The sequence below is a fragment of the Nuphar pumila genome, chromosome 5 (genome assembly GCF_984573655.1).
Source record: "Nuphar pumila chromosome 5, dmNupPumi1.hap1.1, whole genome shotgun sequence".
NCBI lineage: Eukaryota > Viridiplantae > Streptophyta > Magnoliopsida > Nymphaeales > Nymphaeaceae > Nuphar > Nuphar pumila.
The window spans coordinates 5381591-5402357 of NC_143253.1; the positions used below are offsets into that span (position 1 = coordinate 5381591).

At 36.5% G+C, this 20767-nt stretch overlaps 1 protein-coding gene across 1 annotated transcript; it reads left to right on the top strand.

Moving 5' to 3' along the window:
- Positions 1-468: 468 nt before the first annotated feature.
- Positions 469-14953, top strand: MCM2 (minichromosome maintenance (MCM2/3/5) family protein). Its single transcript, XM_090006949.1, has 19 exons — positions 469-522; positions 4688-4747; positions 7486-7688; positions 7780-7958; positions 9386-9570; positions 9700-9883; positions 10030-10249; positions 10350-10557; positions 10758-10892; positions 10969-11160; positions 11248-11420; positions 11732-11920; positions 12009-12125; positions 12308-12392; positions 12470-12610; positions 12696-12821; positions 13202-13384; positions 13534-13695; positions 14633-14953. Exons 1-19 carry the CDS (start codon positions 469-471, stop codon positions 14747-14749), a joined length of 2913 nt encoding a protein of 970 aa, XP_089863075.1. The 3' UTR covers positions 14750-14953.
- The last annotated feature ends 5814 nt before the right edge of the window (positions 14954-20767 follow it).

Sequence of the window (20767 nt, forward strand, 5' to 3'; positions counted from 1 at the left end):
ATTCAAGAAGAAAAGTACATAAAGAAACTTAAAACCACAATTAAAATTATATGTCATTAAAAAACAAACCATAACCCTATTTCCTATAAGCATAACAAATTATGCATTTATGCACATCAATAAAAAATATAATATTTTAACCAATAACAAATCACTCAATATTCATCGATTCATGCTTAATGGTAATTAGAAAATTCTTAAAACTATAACTAAACATTTTTGTCATTCTAAGAGAACCAAAGCAAAACCCAAACCACCTAATTAAATATTTATGTCTTTTAAAAAACAAAAATTAAAAACGTAAATCCTAAAAAATCAAAGATTTAGGGGTTTGATAACCAAAAAAATCTTGAAATTCTAATTAAGCATTCATGTCATTTGAAAAAATCCAAATCATTACCCTAAGGGTTTGCATGTTACATAAGAGGGTGTCGTGGCACCCTCTTTCGTCCTTTCCTTTTTGTGGAAATGGAATCGGGCAACCCCACCACCACCACGAGGACCCTTTCTGCTGAGTCCACAGTTTGTTCAATCATGGTGGGGCCCTCAGAAATGCATGCCCATCAATGTGTTCTCATGAAAAGACCTCACTTTCCGTGACAAATAAATGAGCCCTAAATCTTAAAGAAAATCATAGTTTATGCTAATTGAAAAAAAAAACTAAAATTTAACCAAAATCAAGCACTCACTATTCATGATTTAAGCTATTTGACTCCTAAATCCTTAATTAAACATTCATGCTAATTCAAAGAAAAATTGAATCAAATACCTAAACCCTAACAAACATCATAAATTATGCCAATTGCAACAAAAACTAAAATCGAACGCCTATCAAGCATCATTCATGATTCATGGAATATTGAAAAAAATGCAAAGATGAAGAAGAAAAGGAAGAAGACTCAACCTCTAAGGTGTATGCCGAAGAGTCGACCAATCCAACGAGCAGAGTTTCAAGGCAGAGAGAGAACCCCTACTAGGGGCATGTGGCGTGTGCTCGACAGAGAAGTTGCTACTAGTGGTTGGGAGGGCGGCAGCGACTATTGAGAGTATGAGAGAAGTCGAGATCGGAGGGACAGGTGAGGGGTGGAAGTTGTCGGTCTAGGTGATGCCCACTCTGACCCGAGTTTCACAAGGTTAGGGTAGGCACTCCCACTCTGACCCAAGCACCCTTTTTGAGGGAATTTTAGGGTTAGGTTGGGTATGTGCCCACCCTAGGCCCTAACGTTGTTCCACCCTTTTTCTCATGTCAGTTTATCATTGTCTAGTTAACATATATGTTGGACATAGATTGCAACAACAAAGCAATATTCTTCCTCCCTATCATTCTGCCCTTTTTCTCATGTCATTTTAGCATTGCCTACTTAACATAGATGATGGCTTAATATATATTAGATATAGATTTCAACAACAAAACAATATTCTTACCATCAGTGTAGCTTTCTCTTGCTTCACACTGAGTGCAATATATGTGGTATGAGGTTTCTCGTAGTTGCGGCTTGGGAGAAATGATGAAAAATATGGTCAAAAGACTAATTTGATATATGTGGTTCGGGTAAGGTTTTTGGTCCTGAACTAAAAGGACTTAATCCAATGATTTTATGATGACATAGGGACGTGTATAAGTGTCTGATATAGGTTATGGACAGAAGAAAATGACCATGACGGTCAAGAGTTATTGGTTTAAGAAAGTAAGGTAAATCGGGTACCCGACAGGATGCAGTTTTGGATTTCAAGTTTCAAAAAACGGCTAAGGGTTGATCTAAGGCTATGGAGAAAATATAGATGTGCTTTGGAGATTTGTAATAAGTCGAGATGGAGTCTCCCACGTTTTGAAATTTAGACACACATTTTGAAATGCGACAACATTGATTATCTTGTCGGAGAAGTGAAAATGCATGATCCAAGGCATCGGAGGAGGTTGGGCTCTTTTGGGTGTAGATCGACCAACCCTTAGGGGTCTAGTCCTTATGTAAACAAGAGAGAATCAAAGGGAAAATGAGAGAGAAAACATCTAGAGAGAGACTTAAAAATCAAATTACTTTATTAATCAATGTTTAAGGGGGGTCCCCAAACCCCTTTATATAGGTGGAAGGTATGAGGTAGAGTCTATATTTATTTAATAAAATTAAAATTATCTCATAAACCTAAAACACATTCTAGTTGCAAAAAATTATATCCTACTAGACAAACAAAACTAAATTAGAATAGGAGACCAGACTTTCATCATAAATTAAACTCTTTATCAGCCTAAAAAATCAAAAAAAAAGTTGGAGTAGACTCAATGCAATCCCCTCCTTCCTGGAAGAGGGGAGAAGTATCTAGAGAGGTGGGAATAACACACCTTTTTCCTCCAATTCGGTGCCCCATGTGGGCAAGACCACAATGGTCTTATTTGCTCTAACGTGGACATTGGTATTTCTTCTGGAGTGAGAGTCATCTCAGCACCCATATCACCTCTATGTGTCTCACTTGGACTTGGGAAACACTCTTCCACAATTGAGGTGGCATCTGGATTCTAGAACAAAGGATTAGACAAGTTCTCTGGATCTAGTATGGTAACAATAATCATGCTCATGTCTAGCAAGTTTGATTTCAAGAATCACATCAGCAAGCCTCATACCTTTCATATCAAAATTAAATTATGGAACATTCTTAGTGTAATTAATGTATTTTATACTATTACTAAGTGTCAACATATCTACAAATAAACAAATCATGGTACTGTTTTAATGATCAACCTTAATATCAATGCATTTTTCATATTCAAGAGTGTTAAATCCATAACTAAAAATCACTTGGTCAAGATTTTCATGTAATTGACTAGAGCTTGTTTAGAATTGTATAATGACTTATGCAGTTTATAAACTTTGTTCTCTTAATTAGGAATTACAAAACCTTTAGATTGTTTCATGTAAATCTCTTCTTATAGGTTGCCATTAAAAAAAGTGGTTTTAACGTTCATTTGATAAATGTTCAGCTTGAAAATCAAAGTTAATGTTATAAGAACTCTAAATTAAGTAATTCTATAAATTGAAGCATACATATCAAAATAATCATTTCTAGATTTTTTTTTAAAGACTTGTGCTACTAATATCGCTTTAAATTTATCAATAGATCCATCAGCTCGAAGCATCTTTTTGAAAACCCCTTTACAACTAAGCAGTTTAAAATTAGATAGTAAATCTACTAAAACTCAAATTTTATTTTCAAAAATTTAATAAATTTCACTTTGAATAGTTTCTTTCCAAGATGCAATATCAAGAGAAGACATAGCTTCATAATAAGTTAATAGATCTCTATCAATCATATATAGATGAAAAGTTATTCCAAAATCCTCAAGTTCTTTAATTCTCGTGCTTTTATTTATAGATTCCCAAGTTTTGGAACACATTTTTTTTATACAAGTTCACGTAAAATATTAGGAGAATAAAGATTTTGCACATCTTTAAAATTTAGATCTTCTCTAAATTAGCTTGTACAAATTCACAAATTACGTTAGTTTTTAAGTTCATAAATCTATATGATTTACTATTTTTAGAGCAATCAATCAAAACATATATACTAGTTTTAGGTCCTAGTTTAGTTTTTTATGTTTATTCAATATAACGTAAGCAATACAACCCAGAACATTGAGATAACTTAAATTTGGTTTTTATTTTTTACAATTCATAAGAAGTAACATCTAATTTTGAGTAAGGCACACAATTTAAAATATAGCATAGATTAAGTAAAGTTTACCAAAACTAATAAGTGTTACATTCACTATATCAATTAAAGTTTTATTTTTACATCCTACAACACCATTATGCTAAGGAATGCAAGATATAATATTTCATTTGTGTATGCCATATTATGTAAAAAAATGATAAAATCATGAGACAAGTATTTGCCACCTCTAGTTGAGATAATAGATGTTATTTTATATTTGTGATAATTTCCAATTTCAACTTTAAAATTTTGATTTTTCCAATGCTTTTTATAAGATAAATGTGTAATTTTTTAATAATCAGCGATGACAGTTATAAAGTAAAGATTATCTCTCTGAGTTAGAATATTTTTCAAATCACAAACATCACTATGTATGAGTTCAAGAATTGTAAAACTTCTTTTAAATACATTTTTTTTTTAGATTTTTTTATTGAATTCACACGTTACATTTATTGCAATGATAATGCTTACATATAAGAATTATTCCTAACTTACTAATTTTCTTAACATAACCAAGTCTAGCATATTATAAGTACAGAGAGTCAAGCAAGTAACCATAAACAAAAGCAATGTTATTAATTACAATGAGTTTGAATACGTCAACAAAAATAAAATCTTTGCCTATAAGCACAGCTCTTCAACAATATTAAATTGTTAAATTCAAAAACTAACTTAAAATCATGTATGGTCAGTAGGAAGGCTCATACAAGGTTCTTAATCATGACAGGTACATAATACACATTTGTGAGTGTACGGCATTTTTTGAATGTGAATTAGAGTTTCACAATCCCTTTTCTTTCAATCCTCATGGGATGAGAGTTTCTCATATAAACTTTATTATGTTTCCTTATGACATCATATATTTTAAACATAGTTCGGTCATGACAAGTATGAATTGTAGACCCTGAATATACATACCACCATTTGTTCAGTTGAACAATGAAAATTGATCTTACAATAACCATTGGGTTCTTTTCAGGAGCTTCTACCTTGGTGCCTTGTTTCTTGCAATGATGGCATTCTCTTGCATAATGTTCTGGTTTGTCACATACATAGTAAGAAATATTTCATGTTTGGATTTTTTAAAATATTTAGGTTTCTTGGTTTTAGACTTCAAATTAGGCTTGAACCTTGGCTTGTGTTCTATCATATTCTTCTTGGTTTCAACTTCCTTAACCTGTTTTTTTTTTTTAGCTTTATAATGAGTTTCTTCTCAAATTCGAAGACGAGAAAGAAGTTACTCAAAGGTGAAATCCTCTTTTTTTATGTTTTAACATACTGTGATAATTTTGATTGGAGGAAAAGGATTCATGTGGAAGACCCAAAATGAATTTCTTTTTTTGGTTCATATCGCTGACCCCAATTGTTTTGGGATGAAGGCGTAGTTGTTGTAGTTGTTGTTGTTTTTGTTGTTGTAACATACTGTGATAATTTGTCTATGAATTAATAAATTTCTCAATTATCACAACCACTTGAAAAGACTCATCAAAGTCCATGCCTTCTACCTTAAGTTGGCTAGCCATCAAGGTAGAAGTGGTTTGTCATAAGAAAAACTTGAAATCCATGTATTTGATAATGAAAAACTTATTCTTCCATGTTGTATTTATTATAAAGAGCTTTCCAAAGTTTTTAGGCGGAGTCCACTTATGAGTAAAGACCAAATAATATGTCAAATAAGGCATTTAGAATGCCATCGACACAACAATCATCTTCCTTCTTCTTGCTGCGGTTCCTATTCTTAGCAAAAAATTATTCTTTTTGTTATGGAGGACATGGTTCAATTAACACTTACGCCACCATGGCTATGACAAAGAAGATCATCATTGTGTTTTGCCGTGAAATTAGTTTTGTCAAATCGGTAGATCTTAGGAAGCGCTTGGTTTCTGACCTTTACAGTTGACGCCATGGAGTTGATTGTTACTTTTAAATTGTTAGAATTTATTTGCAATAGGTGAGACCAAAAGCTTGAAGGCGGGCAAAAATGATACATTATTAAAAGTGACAGTTGCCTCACTAGAGTAAACTCGAGTGTAATAGGGTTGTCCACAACCTCGCTTATAAAACATAATCAAGTATGCACCTCACATGAGAGATACGAAGAAAAAGAAGCTGAAGAAGAAGAAAGATGGATGAAAATCACTTATAAAGATCCATAGAAAGTCAAGGTTTATGTAAGCCCCAGTAGAAGAGTCTAAATGATCATTTGCATGAGCTCATTAAGGCCAATCAGATAGCATGCACTTGGTATGTTGAGGTTAGCTGCTAAGGCTAAGTGGCACATCTCAAAAAAGTAAAAAATGACTCTTGACTACCTTAGTCAATCACTCAAAAGAAAAGGTTGATAAAAGTTTGGACAAAGTCGAACCAAAACCAAGACCGAATCCAAGTTTAAAGTCCAAAGTTCAATTGACAAGCTCCCAAAGGACTTTGCCGTTAAAACACACTACATTTTAAACCTATTAAGTATAAAAATATTTAATGTGAGACTAACAATAAAAAAAACTCGTATTTGAAAAACTTAGGCTAATATTATTTGGCCAAGGAGTTCAATTCAAATGACTATAAATTTTGAGCCAAAACTACAACATTTGACAAGGCGTGCTAAACTCATAGCTGGTAATCTCTAGATTATGAATTGAAAAGAGTTGACGTGGGTCATGTTAAGCTTGACCAAGCATTAAAACTGATTTTTAAAGAATAGGTATAGTTTTAGATCTAGATATCTATCTTGGATCTCACAGTAAAGTTTTGGATCTGATTAAAAACAAATAAAAGCAGGGATGGGCTCAATTGTGACCTGAACTCCAGCATATATGCTTATCCTATTTCAGCCTGAATACAAATAGGCCGGAATATATTTGTTTTGGAGCTGATCCATGTTGGGATATACACTGGCCGCACCTGATAATATGGGCCGGATCTGGTTCAGACCCAGGTCAGTTCGCAACCCTAGTAACTGTTTCGATAAGTCTAGCCGAGTCATGAGTTAGCTTGTCACTTACACCAAGTGAAACGAGTCATAGTAGGAGCTCCAGCTTGGTTACAGTAGGCCTTTTCCTGCATTACACTGGGTAGGGTGCACTTTGGATCCAGAACAAAAATACCCGAACAGCTCCATCGGGTAACCTGATTCGACCCACCTAGCCCCCCACCCCATATATATATATATATATAGAGCGAGCGAGCGAGCGAGAGAGAGAGAGATGTCAATGGATCGGATGTAACCTGACATCTGACCCGAATCTGATTAGTCAGATTTGGTAGCCAAATCAGGATCCGATTTAAAATCGAATTCAGGTTCAGTATTGAGTTTTGCATTGAATTCCGACCTGAATCCAACTAAAACTATAACCTTGTTAAGTGTAAATATCGGGTTTTAAGATAGTCGAATCTGGATTCGGGTTCAACTTTTTCCATCCGATTCCGAATGTGAATCCGATTAAGTCGGATCCAGTAATGCCTAGATCAGATCCGAACCCGACCCGTTGACGTGTCGAGAGAAAAAAGACATCTTGGTCCTTTACTATATTACCAAGGGTACTTCTTGTCATCCGAACTGCCCTAAGTGGCGCCAATTTTTCCCGCCAAAGCCCGTCCATTTACTCTCTCTTTCTCTGTTTCTCTCTCTAGGTCACGTCTCGAAGGAGGAACTCTGAGAAAATGGTGAGCAATATACCCTAATCCTTCAATCCCCCCTCTCTCTGTCGCGCATCTACGATCTCTTTTCTTGGCATTTTTGTTGATGTTTGATTTTTTTTCCATTTTCCCTACTCAAAGGACTCCGATGAACCATCAACACCGGGCTCTCCAACGTCCGCCGGCTTCAGCACCGACCGGCTCCCGCAGAACACCAGCCGGACGTCGCATTCCGACGACGAAGAAGCCGCCGTCGATCCTCATGTGGTCCGTGATGACATCGATGAAGGGGACGAGGAGGATGAGGAAGAAGGGGAGGATCTCTACAATGACAACTTCCTGGAGTGAGTTTTTCTTGTTTTTGTTCTCCCTCTTTTGTTTGTTATTTTGGGGGGTTCTGTTTTTCCCGAGTAATTGTGCACGCCATTGGTGCAGCGATTATCGGCCGATGGAGGAACAAGATCGCTTCGAGTCGGTGGGGTTGGATGACTCCATGGAAGATGAGAGAGATCTCGATCAGATCATGGAGGATCGGAGGGCTGCGGAGGTCGAGCTCGACGTTAGGGATGGGAATGTAGCCAATCGGAAACTTCCTCGTCTCCTTCATGACCAAGGTAAAGAATCCTCTCCCTCTGCAACACCCACCACTACCACTATTAAGATTACAGAAGCGGCGGTTTTGATCTCTACCCCTTAAGAATACTGAAATTTTGTAAAATTTGTTGATTGACTCACAAATAGCATGGCAAGTGGGAAGTTCTTTGGTATGAATACTCTCTTGGTTACTTTCAAATAGAGATCCTATTAAAAAATTTGGAACTAAGAATGATTATGTATGGTGGTATTTTTTCTCATTCTAAATGGTTTTCGCTGAAAGGTTCAAATGCCCAATTGGAAAAAGGATATATGATTGTTCACAAAATGGAATGATATGTTCATTTGCTTGCTTGCATATAGGTGTTGCCTATGAACATAAATATTGTTGGTCTCCTTTATGCCATTCATAAACTTTTCTTTTTCTCGCCTTTGTGATTTAGTGGTGAGGGATTAAATGTGTAGGCCCCAAAATGCTCCTTTTTTTCCGTTGACATGGAATTACTTTTCTTCTTCTTAATCTCCTTTGGGAAAACTGTGATTGTACAACTTGATCCTTTTTTCCTGGTATTGTAGATTATTGATGCACAAGAGCGTGAAGCTAGTGATGTACATTCGTCATTTAACGCAGGAAGCAGGTGGCACAATGGCCTAAATATGTTAAGTGGATTATGCATCATAATATGAGAAGATATGAAATCGGGATAACAAAAGAAATGGAACAACAAACAGCTCATGAGTCTTTTTTCTTGGAAGATTGTCTTAATTTTCTCACGGGAATCCCAAGATTTTTAATCATGAAGGGAGTTTCTGCGGATAAAGTAGAAAATTCGGAAAATAAATGAAATGCAAGAATAAATATCTCATGGAACCTATGTCACAGGGACACTCCAACTTACCCTCTTGTTGTGTCCGCTTCTATATTATTCTTCATGAAAAAATACACAAAAATGATGTGTCCCGTGTCCCTGTGTCCTTGTGACATAGCATGCCACTTCTTGAAATTCTATTTTTAAGGAGGCTCTCATTTTCTCGGAAGAAATCAAAGAGTATTCTTATTGTTTTGGCACTTTGTGTGGAATAGTACTTAGAAGTTTGTAAGATAGAATAAGTGCAACAAATCAAGAATGTTTTCCTTCTTGGGGTCTCTTTGAAAGGACATTTGGATTCTCTCTGGAAATCTTTCTTGTAATCATTAATTGTTTGTGGATCTGTTCAGGCTTGCTATTGTTGCGGCCTGATTCACTTCAGATATTACATATGGGGATAGCGCGTGGGATAAAACTGGAGCATTTTCCTGTTACATACATTTATGGCATTATTATCCAATCATCCTATATGTCTTTTGCAATCCTCATAGGATGTAAACGTGAAAATTTCTACTTGGAACAGCACTTGATGATAACTCTACTGATAGGCCTTTAATTGTTTGTATATTTCAATTTAGACACTGATGACGATCAACACATGAGGCCACGAAGACGGATGAGAGTTGATGGCAGGCGATCTGTAGGTGCTGCAAGTAATGATGATACTGATGGTGCAATGCAAAGTTCTCCTGGCCATCCACCTCGATGGCCACCAAGAGATGATATTCCCATGACTGATCAAACAGATGATGAACCATATGAGGTTCCCAATTGTGCTTTTATTGTACTTATAGTGTAACTTTATTCCTTTGTTCCATCCCAAAATGTATTGCTGTGAGCGCATGTTGCATTTGCTTAAGATGTTTTTGATGAACTTGAACGGATATTGTAGGAGGAAGATGATGAAGAAGGGGAATATGACCTGTATCGTGTTCAAGGAACCCTTCGGGAGTGGGTTACCAGAGATGAGGTTCGCCGATTAATTGCTAAGAAATTTAGAGAGTTCTTGCTGACATATGACCCAAAGAATCAAGATGACCTCATCTATGTACGGTTAATAAACGAAATGGTTGCTGGTAAGTCTGTTATTGTTATGGTAGTATTTCTCTGATTTATGGCGTAGTGATGCTGGGTTTTTTATAACTGAAGTTATATACTTTTCGTGTTGCATATAATGGCTTTTCCTCTAATATTTCTAACAAATTTCTTTCTTGATTTACAGCCAATAAATGTAGTTTGGAGATAGATTATAAGCAATTTATCTATGTTCATCCTAATATTGCAATCTGGCTGGCGGATGCACCTCAATCGGTTCTAGAAGTAATGGAAGAAGTAGCCCAAAAGGTTGTGTTTGAGTTCCATAACAACTACAGAAAAATCCATCCAAAGATTTATGTTAGGATAACCAACTTGCCTGTTTTTGATCAGATAAGGAATATAAGGTAACAAGCATCCTTCCTGCATTGTCCCATGAGCATATTTTTCCTCACTACATAGAAAATGTTCACTTATGTTGTTATCCTTTTTTGTGGTCTATCTCAGACAAGTTCATTTAAACACCTTGATTCGGATTGGAGGAGTAGTTACCAGGCGCTCAGGAGTTTTCCCTCAGCTACAGCAAGTGAAGTATGATTGCAACAAGTGTGGGGCAGTCCTTGGTCCTTTTTTCCAGAACTCATATTCAGAAGTCAAAGTAGGCTCTTGCCCAGAATGCCAATCCAAGGGACCCTTTACTGTCAATATTGAACAAGTGAGCACTCTATGACTTATCTCATACTCATGTACATTTTCAATCTCCTAAGGGCTTTGAACTTTTAGTGCTGCCAATGCAATCAATGCTACATTCTTGTTGATTCCATCTGCAACAAAAGAAGTACTGGGTCCACACATGCAAGCACTGCTGCTGAAAGAGAAATTTTCAATTTATTGATGTTTTTTCCCTTCTTCCAGACTATCTATAGGAACTATCAGAAATTGACTCTCCAGGAAAGCCCAGGAACTGTCCCTGCTGGTCGACTTCCAAGATATAAAGAAGTGATACTCTTGAATGATCTGATTGATTGTGCCCGCCCTGGAGAAGAAATTGTAAGTTTTCATGAATTTCCAAGTGCTTCTACTCAGGTAATTTTAATCTGATTCTATAATCTACAACCTTGTTCAGGAGGTTACTGGCATATACACAAACAATTTTGACTGGTCCCTGAACACAAAGAATGGTTTTCCAGTCTTTGCAACAATTATTGAAGCAAACTATGTGACGAAGAAGCAGGATTTATTTTCTGCTTACAAGCTCACGGAGGATGATAAAATGGAAATAGAGAAACTAGCAAAGGATCCCAGAATTGGAGAAAGGGTGAGTTTTATGAGACTACTGTGTTTCTTTCTAATTTGGTGCCTTTCTCTCTCTTCCACTGCTAATATTTTTGTCTTGTATCAACAGATTATAAAGTCAATTGCACCATCTATATATGGCCATGAAGACATCAAGACTGCAATTGCTCTTGCAATGTTTGGGGGTCAAGAAAAGAATGTTAAAGGGAAACATCGCTTGAGAGGGGATATAAATGTTCTCCTTCTTGGAGATCCAGGCACAGCCAAGTCACAGTTTCTCAAGTAAGCTTAATTGTTCTCAATCAAACCCCTTGAAGCCAACCTAAATCGATTAAGTTGCTAAACTTAGTGGATTTAAAACTTTGGTTAGTTTCTTCAACATATTTTATTTGGTAGAATTGATGGTTATGAACTGATGATATTTTCTAGTTTCAAATAAATTGCATCCAAATTATTTTAAGTTTGTTAGTGGCAAAGCCAATATTCAGCCCTTGCAAGTTTCATAATCTATCCCTTTTATCTTAATATGCTACCAGAGCATCTCTTTTACTGGTTATCCCAAGCCTTTACATTGTTGGGACATTTCTTGTTAGGTATGTGGAGAAGACAGGACAGAGGGCTGTGTATACTACTGGAAAAGGAGCTTCTGCTGTTGGACTTACAGCAGCAGTCCACAAGGATTCTGTTACAAGAGAGTGGATTCTTGAAGGAGGTGCACTTGTCTTAGCTGACCGAGGCATCTGCTTAATTGATGAGTTTGACAAAATGAATGATCAGGACAGGTGCCGATAATTAGGAATAAATTATTGTCCTACACTGTTATATCCTGGGATGATTCTGTTTTATATTATGTTATCTGTATAACTGCAGGGTAAGTATTCATGAAGCCATGGAACAACAGAGCATTAGTATATCAAAAGCTGGGATTGTGACCTCACTTCAAGCACGCTGCTCTGTGATTGCTGCTGCTAATCCTATTAGTGGAAGGTATGCGCTCCAAAAAAAGCCAGTAGGGTTTAGCAAGTATTTTAGCAATTGGTGTGTGGATACCCAACTTGAGGTCTGGGTAACCTCAATTAACTTGGCCTGGCTTTTAGGGGTCAGTCCATCCAAGATTTGTTAGTCCTGAATTTTAACTTTGTTTAATTTTCTGTTTTATGCATGAGCAGATATGATTCATCAAAGGCATTTTCTCAGAATGTAGAGCTAACAGATCCAATTATCTCTCGTTTTGACATTTTATGTGTTGTGAAGGTACTCCTGGTACTTGATGTGTTGACCCAATTATCTATTATACTTGAAAATGTTCCTGATGCTGGCATTGTGTGCAGGATGTAGTTGATCCTGTCACTGATGAAATGCTTGCTAGGTTTGTTGTTGATAGCCACTCCAAATCTCAACCCAAGGGTGCCAGGATTGATGATGAATTAGCCAGCCTTCCACAAGAAGATATTGCTCCTGCTGACCCTGAGGTTGTTGACCAAAATATTCTGTAAAACTCTTAAGTATTCCTACAATTCAAATGAAGTGTTCTTATTGTGCTTATCTTTTAATCAGATATTATCTCAAGAGATGCTCAAGAAGTACATAACATATGCCAAGTTGAACGTCTTCCCCAAATTGCATGATGCTGATCTTGACAAGCTCACACATGTATATGCGGAACTACGGCGAGAGTCATCTGTAAGTATTTTTGTGCTTACTCTGAATACATTGCTTTATACTGCTTGTATATATACTGGATATGGTTCCTGAAATTTTTGTTAAATTTGCTTGAATTCAACCAGGCCAATCCTACTTGATGGGGGATCCTTGTCTTTGGGTCCAATTCAAGTATGATTGACTTCTGGTTGGAGGGAACAATCTCAAGTTACCTTCATGTTCTGGGTGTTTGTCTTCGTGTTGTGATCTATATAGATAAACTCCCAGGATGTGAAGGTGATACACATACACATACACATTTATGTGTTATCTATGGATGTATGTAAATAGATATGCACACATGCATCTACATATGTATCGATGATCATTTTGACATCATGAGTGACTTGGATCTGTTTCAGAGTGGTCAAGGGATTCTTATAGCAGTACGGCATATTGAATCAATGATACGGATGTCTGAAGCCCATGCTAGAATGCATCTTAGACAGTATGTCACAGAGGAAGATGTGAACATGGCAATTAGAGTGTTGCTTGAATCTTTTATCTCAACACAGAAGTTTGGCGTTCAAAAAGCCTTGCAGAAGGTTTAGATATCTACACCTCCTATTGTTGTTTATTTCCAATGGCTTCTGCTAGAAAACTAGATTTCAGTTACTTGTTACCTTCTATAAAGTAGATTTCCATCTGGACAAATCAAGCCTGATCAAGTGTTCAAAATTTCTATTAAATGCAGAGTTTTAAAAAGTACATGACCTTTAAGAAAGATTACAATGAACTACTGCTGCTGCTTCTTCGAGGGCTTGTCAAAGAAAAGATTCAACTTGAAGAACTTGTATCTGGTTCTGTTTCCAGACTTACACATGTTGAAGTTACATTGGAGAAGCTACTAAACAAGGTCAGTGAATCAGCATCGTTGTGTTATATATTAATAAGTCCAAAACTTTCTGGTGGCAGACTTTCAGATAGGGATGTAAATTGTTCTGATTCGGATTGGATGTGGTCAATACCAGATCCTACTAACCTGATGTTGCCAAATGGATTTGGATTCATATTCAGACTTGGATGGTGAAAAGCTCATACCAAATCCTCTTTTTTACATGTAATTGGATCTGGATATCCATCAATGTCACATATCCATCAGATTCTGTAGCAAAAAACCAAAACCATATCTTCATCCAATTGTAATCTGATATGGTTTGGGCTTACCAAATCTGTCTAAATGAAGTCAGATTTGGTGAGATATTGGACAAAATCTGATCCAATGACATCCCTACTGTTTCAGGGCATGCACCTTGTTCAAATGATAATTAATGCTGAGAATGGTTGAAAGACGGTCATATTGCTCTAATTGTGGTTGGAGCAAGTTTAGCCTAAGTTCAAAATCTTGTAACCAACCTGAAACCGAATCTTGGTCATCCTTGGCATTGACAGCTGCCCATCTCTTTTCAACTTGATTTCTTTGCTCACATTGGGGTCCATTCAAATAAATGATGGCTGTTGGCTGAGTTTTGACGGTTCTAGTTTGATCATTTCACCTTCATTTATTCATGAAATTTCAAACTTGCGACTAAGCCTGGAACTGGACCTGGAAGTTGGATTTGGTACCATGGAGGTCATGTTTATGTCCAGCTTAAGTTACATTAGATCAAATGTAATTGACTTGACTTGGACTGAGTCATTGGGGTCACTTTCCTGAGTCTGAGATTTCTCTGAAGTCCATGTACCTATCAATTTAAGCTTGGATCAAATCCTGGAGCAAGCATTCATACTGAAGTTCTTTATCATGCATGTTAACAATGTTTATTTTTTCAATTTTGGTTTGGTTGATGCAGGCCCAGGAATATGAAATTTATGATTTGAAGCCATTCTTTAATAGTGTCCAGTTCTCGAGAGCAAACTTTGTGTTGGATGAGAAACGGGGAATCATAACTCATCCACTGGCAGTATGAACATGAAAAAAATGTAATATTAACATTTTAGTGCATCAACTGTAACTGGTCCTGGTACTCCAGTATAAGTGATGGTACTTTGTATGGAGGCAATGCAGATGATGAAATGGATTGTTATATTCAAAGGGATAACTCACTAGGCCAACTGATTTTGTATCATCTTTTGCATGACAGTTAAGATATCCTTGATTCTACTGTTTGCAACCTTGAGAAGCTTCTAGCATTGTTCCTTGTCTAATTGGCACCAACTAGAGAAAATTAGCATACTTTTTTTTTGAAACTGAGATCATGAGCTCTTAGTTGAGGCTTGCTTGGTTGATTGACTTTGCTAGTCTATTTGAGCTAACCAGTTTCTTGCCAAACTGTTTACTCTTATTAAATGTTTATCTATCAGCATCTAGTCTGTGTGCATGAAAAGATCCCTTGTTTAGATGCCGCATGCCAGAATCCAGTGAGATTGCTTCGATTTTCAGTACGTGTCAATGCCTATTTCGTGAGGGCATTAAACATAATTGGTAAATGGCCGCTCTCCTTGGCTCCTCACGTACGGAAAATTTAACTACAATGTCTTCATGCTGCTTCCACCAAGTTCCCTGTCTCTTTGTAGAAGCTTTCAGTGCAGCTGTTCATCTAGAATTGTTAATGGACTGCCGCAATTCCTTGGTAGACCCTCCAATGAGTTTGAGTCTCTATTTCAGGAAATAACAGATCTGAATGAGTGAAAATATGACCAATAAGAAAGTCTTCACCAACCAATAGAATTCTTGACAAAGTAGGCCACCTTGACACTATTCAGATCTCCCAAGTGGGAAACCTGATCTGAGTAAGAATGAATTCGCTTTGTTACATGCTCTGTTTTATCGCAACTTGATTTTCTTTAATAGTTTTGGAGTCCACGGCTTCTTCCTTTTGGTCTCATCATATGATTGTTCTGAAATAATTCACTCAATTATTCAAGATTTTGATGTATGTTTGCATTTTCTTCTAATGAAAAAAAATGACAATCTTAAGATCACATGGTTGCTGCATTGAAAGTTACTGAACTTCCCATATGTACTGCCGATCTTAAGATCCCACAATGGCGTGGTACTATTCTGAATTTGTGGTACTGGATGAAGTGCTCATACAAATGCAGAAGTATGTGGACATTATTTAATTTGTTACTGAACTTAGACTTTGTTTGGGATCACTAAAACTATTTAGGTATCTTGCAAATTGCAATACCATCAACTTGTATATAAATGATCCCTCGCGGCTTTGTGTAAGGTGATGAAGTTGGAAATCAACAGGGTAACTACACATTAGTCAGAAAGTTGTGATGTTCACTCTCCATAAATGGTTTCTAGCAATGTTGGTTCATCTATCTTCGGCTGAGATTTCATAATTAAAATACATGCCATAAGTTCCACTTTTTTCTCTTCTGCTGCTAACATCTTGCAATGAATCATAATACTGTTAGTGAAAAGTCTGCAAATTTTTTAGGATTTTAATGGGAATTATACGGGTATTTTTTGGATAATTAAGTATCGATAAAATTTTAAATTTAATTAAGATTATTTGATCATTGATTCTATGAAAATTGGTGAATTTTATATGTTTGTTAATTAGGTTTATTTAAACATTTAAATAGAGAATTATATGGCATTTAATTAAGAATTTATGAAATATTTGGATCTAGATCTTAGTAGGGATCTAGATTGATTAACCCAAGTGTTCAAGATTGGATAGAGCGAGTGGACCTAATCCAAAGTTGAATTATTAAGTTTGGATCTGGTAGAGGATCCGAACTTAAACAAATCCTTTGTGAGTTCGGAGATTCTGGATCTACTCAGTATGGATCTCTGTGTGATTCAGATCAACCAAAATGAGTCTCGGTAAGGTTTAGACCCATATCACAGTTTAAACCAGTCATGAAAGGGATTTGGATCCATTTGAGACCTAAATAGATCATTATCTAAAATACAGAGTGTCTTGGATCCATTTGGAGACCTAAATGGATCCTACTAAGTAGAGTAGGATTTAAAACCATTTGAAAGACCCAAATGGACCCCACTAAGAAAAAGGTGTTTTAAATGCAGTTGAAGACCCAATTGAATCCCACCAAAGTAAAAATGGTATTGATTCATTTGAGACCCAAATGAATCCTATTAAAACTGAATAGAGAGTTGGATTCATTTGAAACCCAAATGAATCTCGATAAGATGATTTGGGTCCACTTGGGACCCAAATAAATCATATTAAATATAATACAATATATATAATAAATCATATTAAATATAATATAATATAATATAATATACACTATATATATTGGATTGGATTTGATGAGACCCAAATAGGTCTTACCAAATCCAAAACCAAGACCTATAACCCCAAACCAATTGGGGTTGGATCCAACCCACAAATCCACCATCACTCACCTTTGACCCACATAGATTGGGATCACACTTCAGCCACACTTCGCCACTCACCCCTCATCACCATCGCTGCACTCACGATCTTTTTGAAAAGAATCGAGCAACACCTAGGATACAAACTAAGCAAGCCTGTGGAGCGAAAGGAACACACGAAAGTGACCCTGAGCAATATGAGGCGGTGTGTCAAGAGATAACACTGATGAGCAGAAGCGATGCGTGAGAAGCAACTCTTTAAGGGCATTCCATGGGACCAGATGCCCAATCAGTGCTCACAGTACTTGGAAGGCAGCTATTGAGGGCCACCACGTAGGAGTAGATGACCAATCAGTGCTCACAACACTTGGGAGGCCCAACGAGGCTAGAGGCTCATGGGAAAGCGACAACCTTGGGAGGGATGGCCACACATGAAGCCACAAAGACAACCGGTGTGACATGAAATCACCAATAAGCATTGATGATTTGCAGGCAAACAATATGGTGCAACAAGACACCAAGCAAGCAACTGAAGAGGTGAAACACAATGTCCAAGAAATGCAACTTCTATTCATAAGTTGGCGAAACGACACTTATAGGCATGGCATGCGAGGCGACACATTTTGAAATATTTATGAGCTTTTTACGAGTCCCTTGAATGATTATGAGGTTTTTGCATATTTACGTGCTCTTGTATAATTACGAGGTTTTTCATGCCTATGAACTCTCAAATGAACTTTCATATGTTTACGAGCTTTCACAGGTTTTATGAGCTTTAATGATACATGCATAATATTTGTGATGATTGGAATCACACATGTTATTTTATGAGGAAGATTATAATGTTAATGCATGTGATAATGTACTTTTTGAAATACATGTAATGATGGATGCATGTGATGAATGTTTTAAACTCAAATATTAGCACTATGAGTCATACTACCCCGCTAGCTATGTTTGCGTGTTGAAATATTAAATAAGTATGGCACATGATGTATGTATGGCTCCTGATGGAACTCGGGGTTCATGAAACCCGTTATGACAAGAGAAACATAATTTTATGTATTTTCTTTTTGACACATAAAATCATACATGATTTGCACGTCTGTTAGCTCATGTTGCAGTCGAGGGTTCAAAAAATCTGTATAGTGTCATTGAGTGTGTGGTGTGTATAACGTGTGATATATGTGATGTTAAAATATTACATGATGTATGCGATAACTATTTATGATTCATGATGAAGCTCAGAGTTCATGAAACATGTTTGAACATGTGGCACATATTCTTATATGTTTTTCTGTTATGCCACATGAAATGATATATGATTTGCATGAATGATGGATCGTATCGTAGCCCGTGGTTCAAGGAACCCTTATGGTGCCAATTGTGTACATCATTGTGTATGGCATGTGAACTGTGTTGTACTGTAAAATATAAAAATTATGCGTTTACTTGTGATTGCTCGTATACAAGCTTGGGGTTGATATAAACCTAAAAAGTATAAAGTGGCACCGTACTATGAATAATACATGTACAAGTGAAACAATCATATAGGCTAAAAGCACCAGAGAGACATATAAATGAGTTGGGTACCTATGAATAAATCATGATTACCGTAGAGGGGTACTAGGGTTATTGAACCCTAAATTACCTAATGATATAAGGCATATGAAATGATAAGATCTCTTAATGAGAACTATGTCACCCATTCAGATCTATGGACTACTTGGATAGGTAGGTGGTACAAACATCGAGTGACAATATTATTTTTCATTTGAACAAGGCATCCCAATGGTCTCCAGTAACTCGGAAGATAGGATACCAGGGCTATCAACTTGTTCTAGGTGATAGATTCTCAACTACTGCAGTTAGTTTAAGATGCATCTTATATCGTGCATACATTATAACAGATTTTCTCTCAATCATAGATTGCCTCTTTGGGTCTTGCTCAATTCGGCACCTAGGTAAAATACAACTTACAAATAATTTACCTCTAGAATGTTGCGACTATTTAAGGTGATTGTTTTCTTGCGTTTATAAGGAAACTGTAATGAAGAGAAACAAAGACCTTCTTATTCACACAGGTTTAAAATGAAAATATGCCTTGATAATATACAATTATATTATGAATAAAGATGCATGTTTCTTCACAGTTGTTAACTTTGAAACATGTAATACTGTTTTCTGTTAAACTATTTTATGCCTTAATAAACTATATTAGAAATATATCATGCATTGATGAACTGTGACATCTTATATTAGGCCGATCAAGCTCGGCTCGTTTGCTCGGCCGAGCCTCAGAGCTTAGTTCAAGCTCGGCTTATTTACGGAATGAGCGAAGCCTGAGCCGAGCTTTACCTAGTCGAACCCAAGCCGGCTCGATTCAGTGTGCATCCCTAATTGTAGAAGGGTTTCAAGTTATATTTTCTCGCACATTCACAAGTGGATTGAATGGGACATGGGGTGTGCAACATATGCGTTTACATATTAAATGTGTGTTATGCACTGCATATGTTTACATGTCTAGGGGTGCCAGAGCTGTCAAGCGGTCGGTACTCGACTTATCAGGGTATACCCGCACCCACCCCAATAACAAATTACCATGCAAAAATGGAATCCCAAACATAGAGCTGTCTAATTTTAAAAATTTATTTTTATTAAAATACATAAGATATACTCAAGTCGGTTCGAGTACTTGGGGCAAAAAAATGTGGTCTCAAGTACCCAACGAAAATCATGACCCAAACCCAGCCCACACATTGCACTTTCCATGCCCATACCCGAAAATTCGGGTTCAAGTCAGGTTGGGTACCCCAACAAAACCGACCCATTGACAGCCGTAAGAGGTGCCAATGGCCAAGGTTCAACCAGGTGAGAGAGATGTGCCATGCTTAGCCGGCAACCTAATGTTTTAAAAAGATTTGTTTTGCATGCCCAGAGGCCTGATGCAACTTGCAAGTGCAAACCTGCCATAAATATTGCAGATATTTAGAAAAATATTGCAGATATTTAGAAAAATATTGCATTTGATTGTGATGTTTTCAAAGCTGATATAATGCTCAACAAAAAAGATTATCTTTGCAAGAAATATCGCATGGTTTTGTAGTAATTTTATATTTTTACAAATTTATTTATGCCTTATTATAGCTTTTACATATTCTTATATTCACATATGCTGAAAATATCTTATGATTTTCTCAACGAAAACCAAAATTTTCAAAAATATCACTACATTTTCCCGAGAATGAGATTTGTGACATTGGTGCCAACAATGAACTTCTTGGACCATATGGGGATGGGCCTACCTTTGGAGAAGTACCATGTTTGAGCGTCTTGTCCTGCCCAATGATGTCAGTATCAGTATCGGCCAAGTATCGTTTGGCCAACGACTCAGGTGAACGAGTGAATCATTTTGAATCGGTCAAAAATAATTAAAAAATATTATGTATCAATCAGAATATGACACGTGTTGAAACTATTAAAAATATTAAAATAACACTGAAAAATAATTTTAAGTATTTTTTTATATTTATTAAATAATAACTGATTAAGGATGAATCCTATTTATTTTATGCCGATACTATATGTATCGGCCGATACTGACAACATTGGTCCCGCCTATGCCACC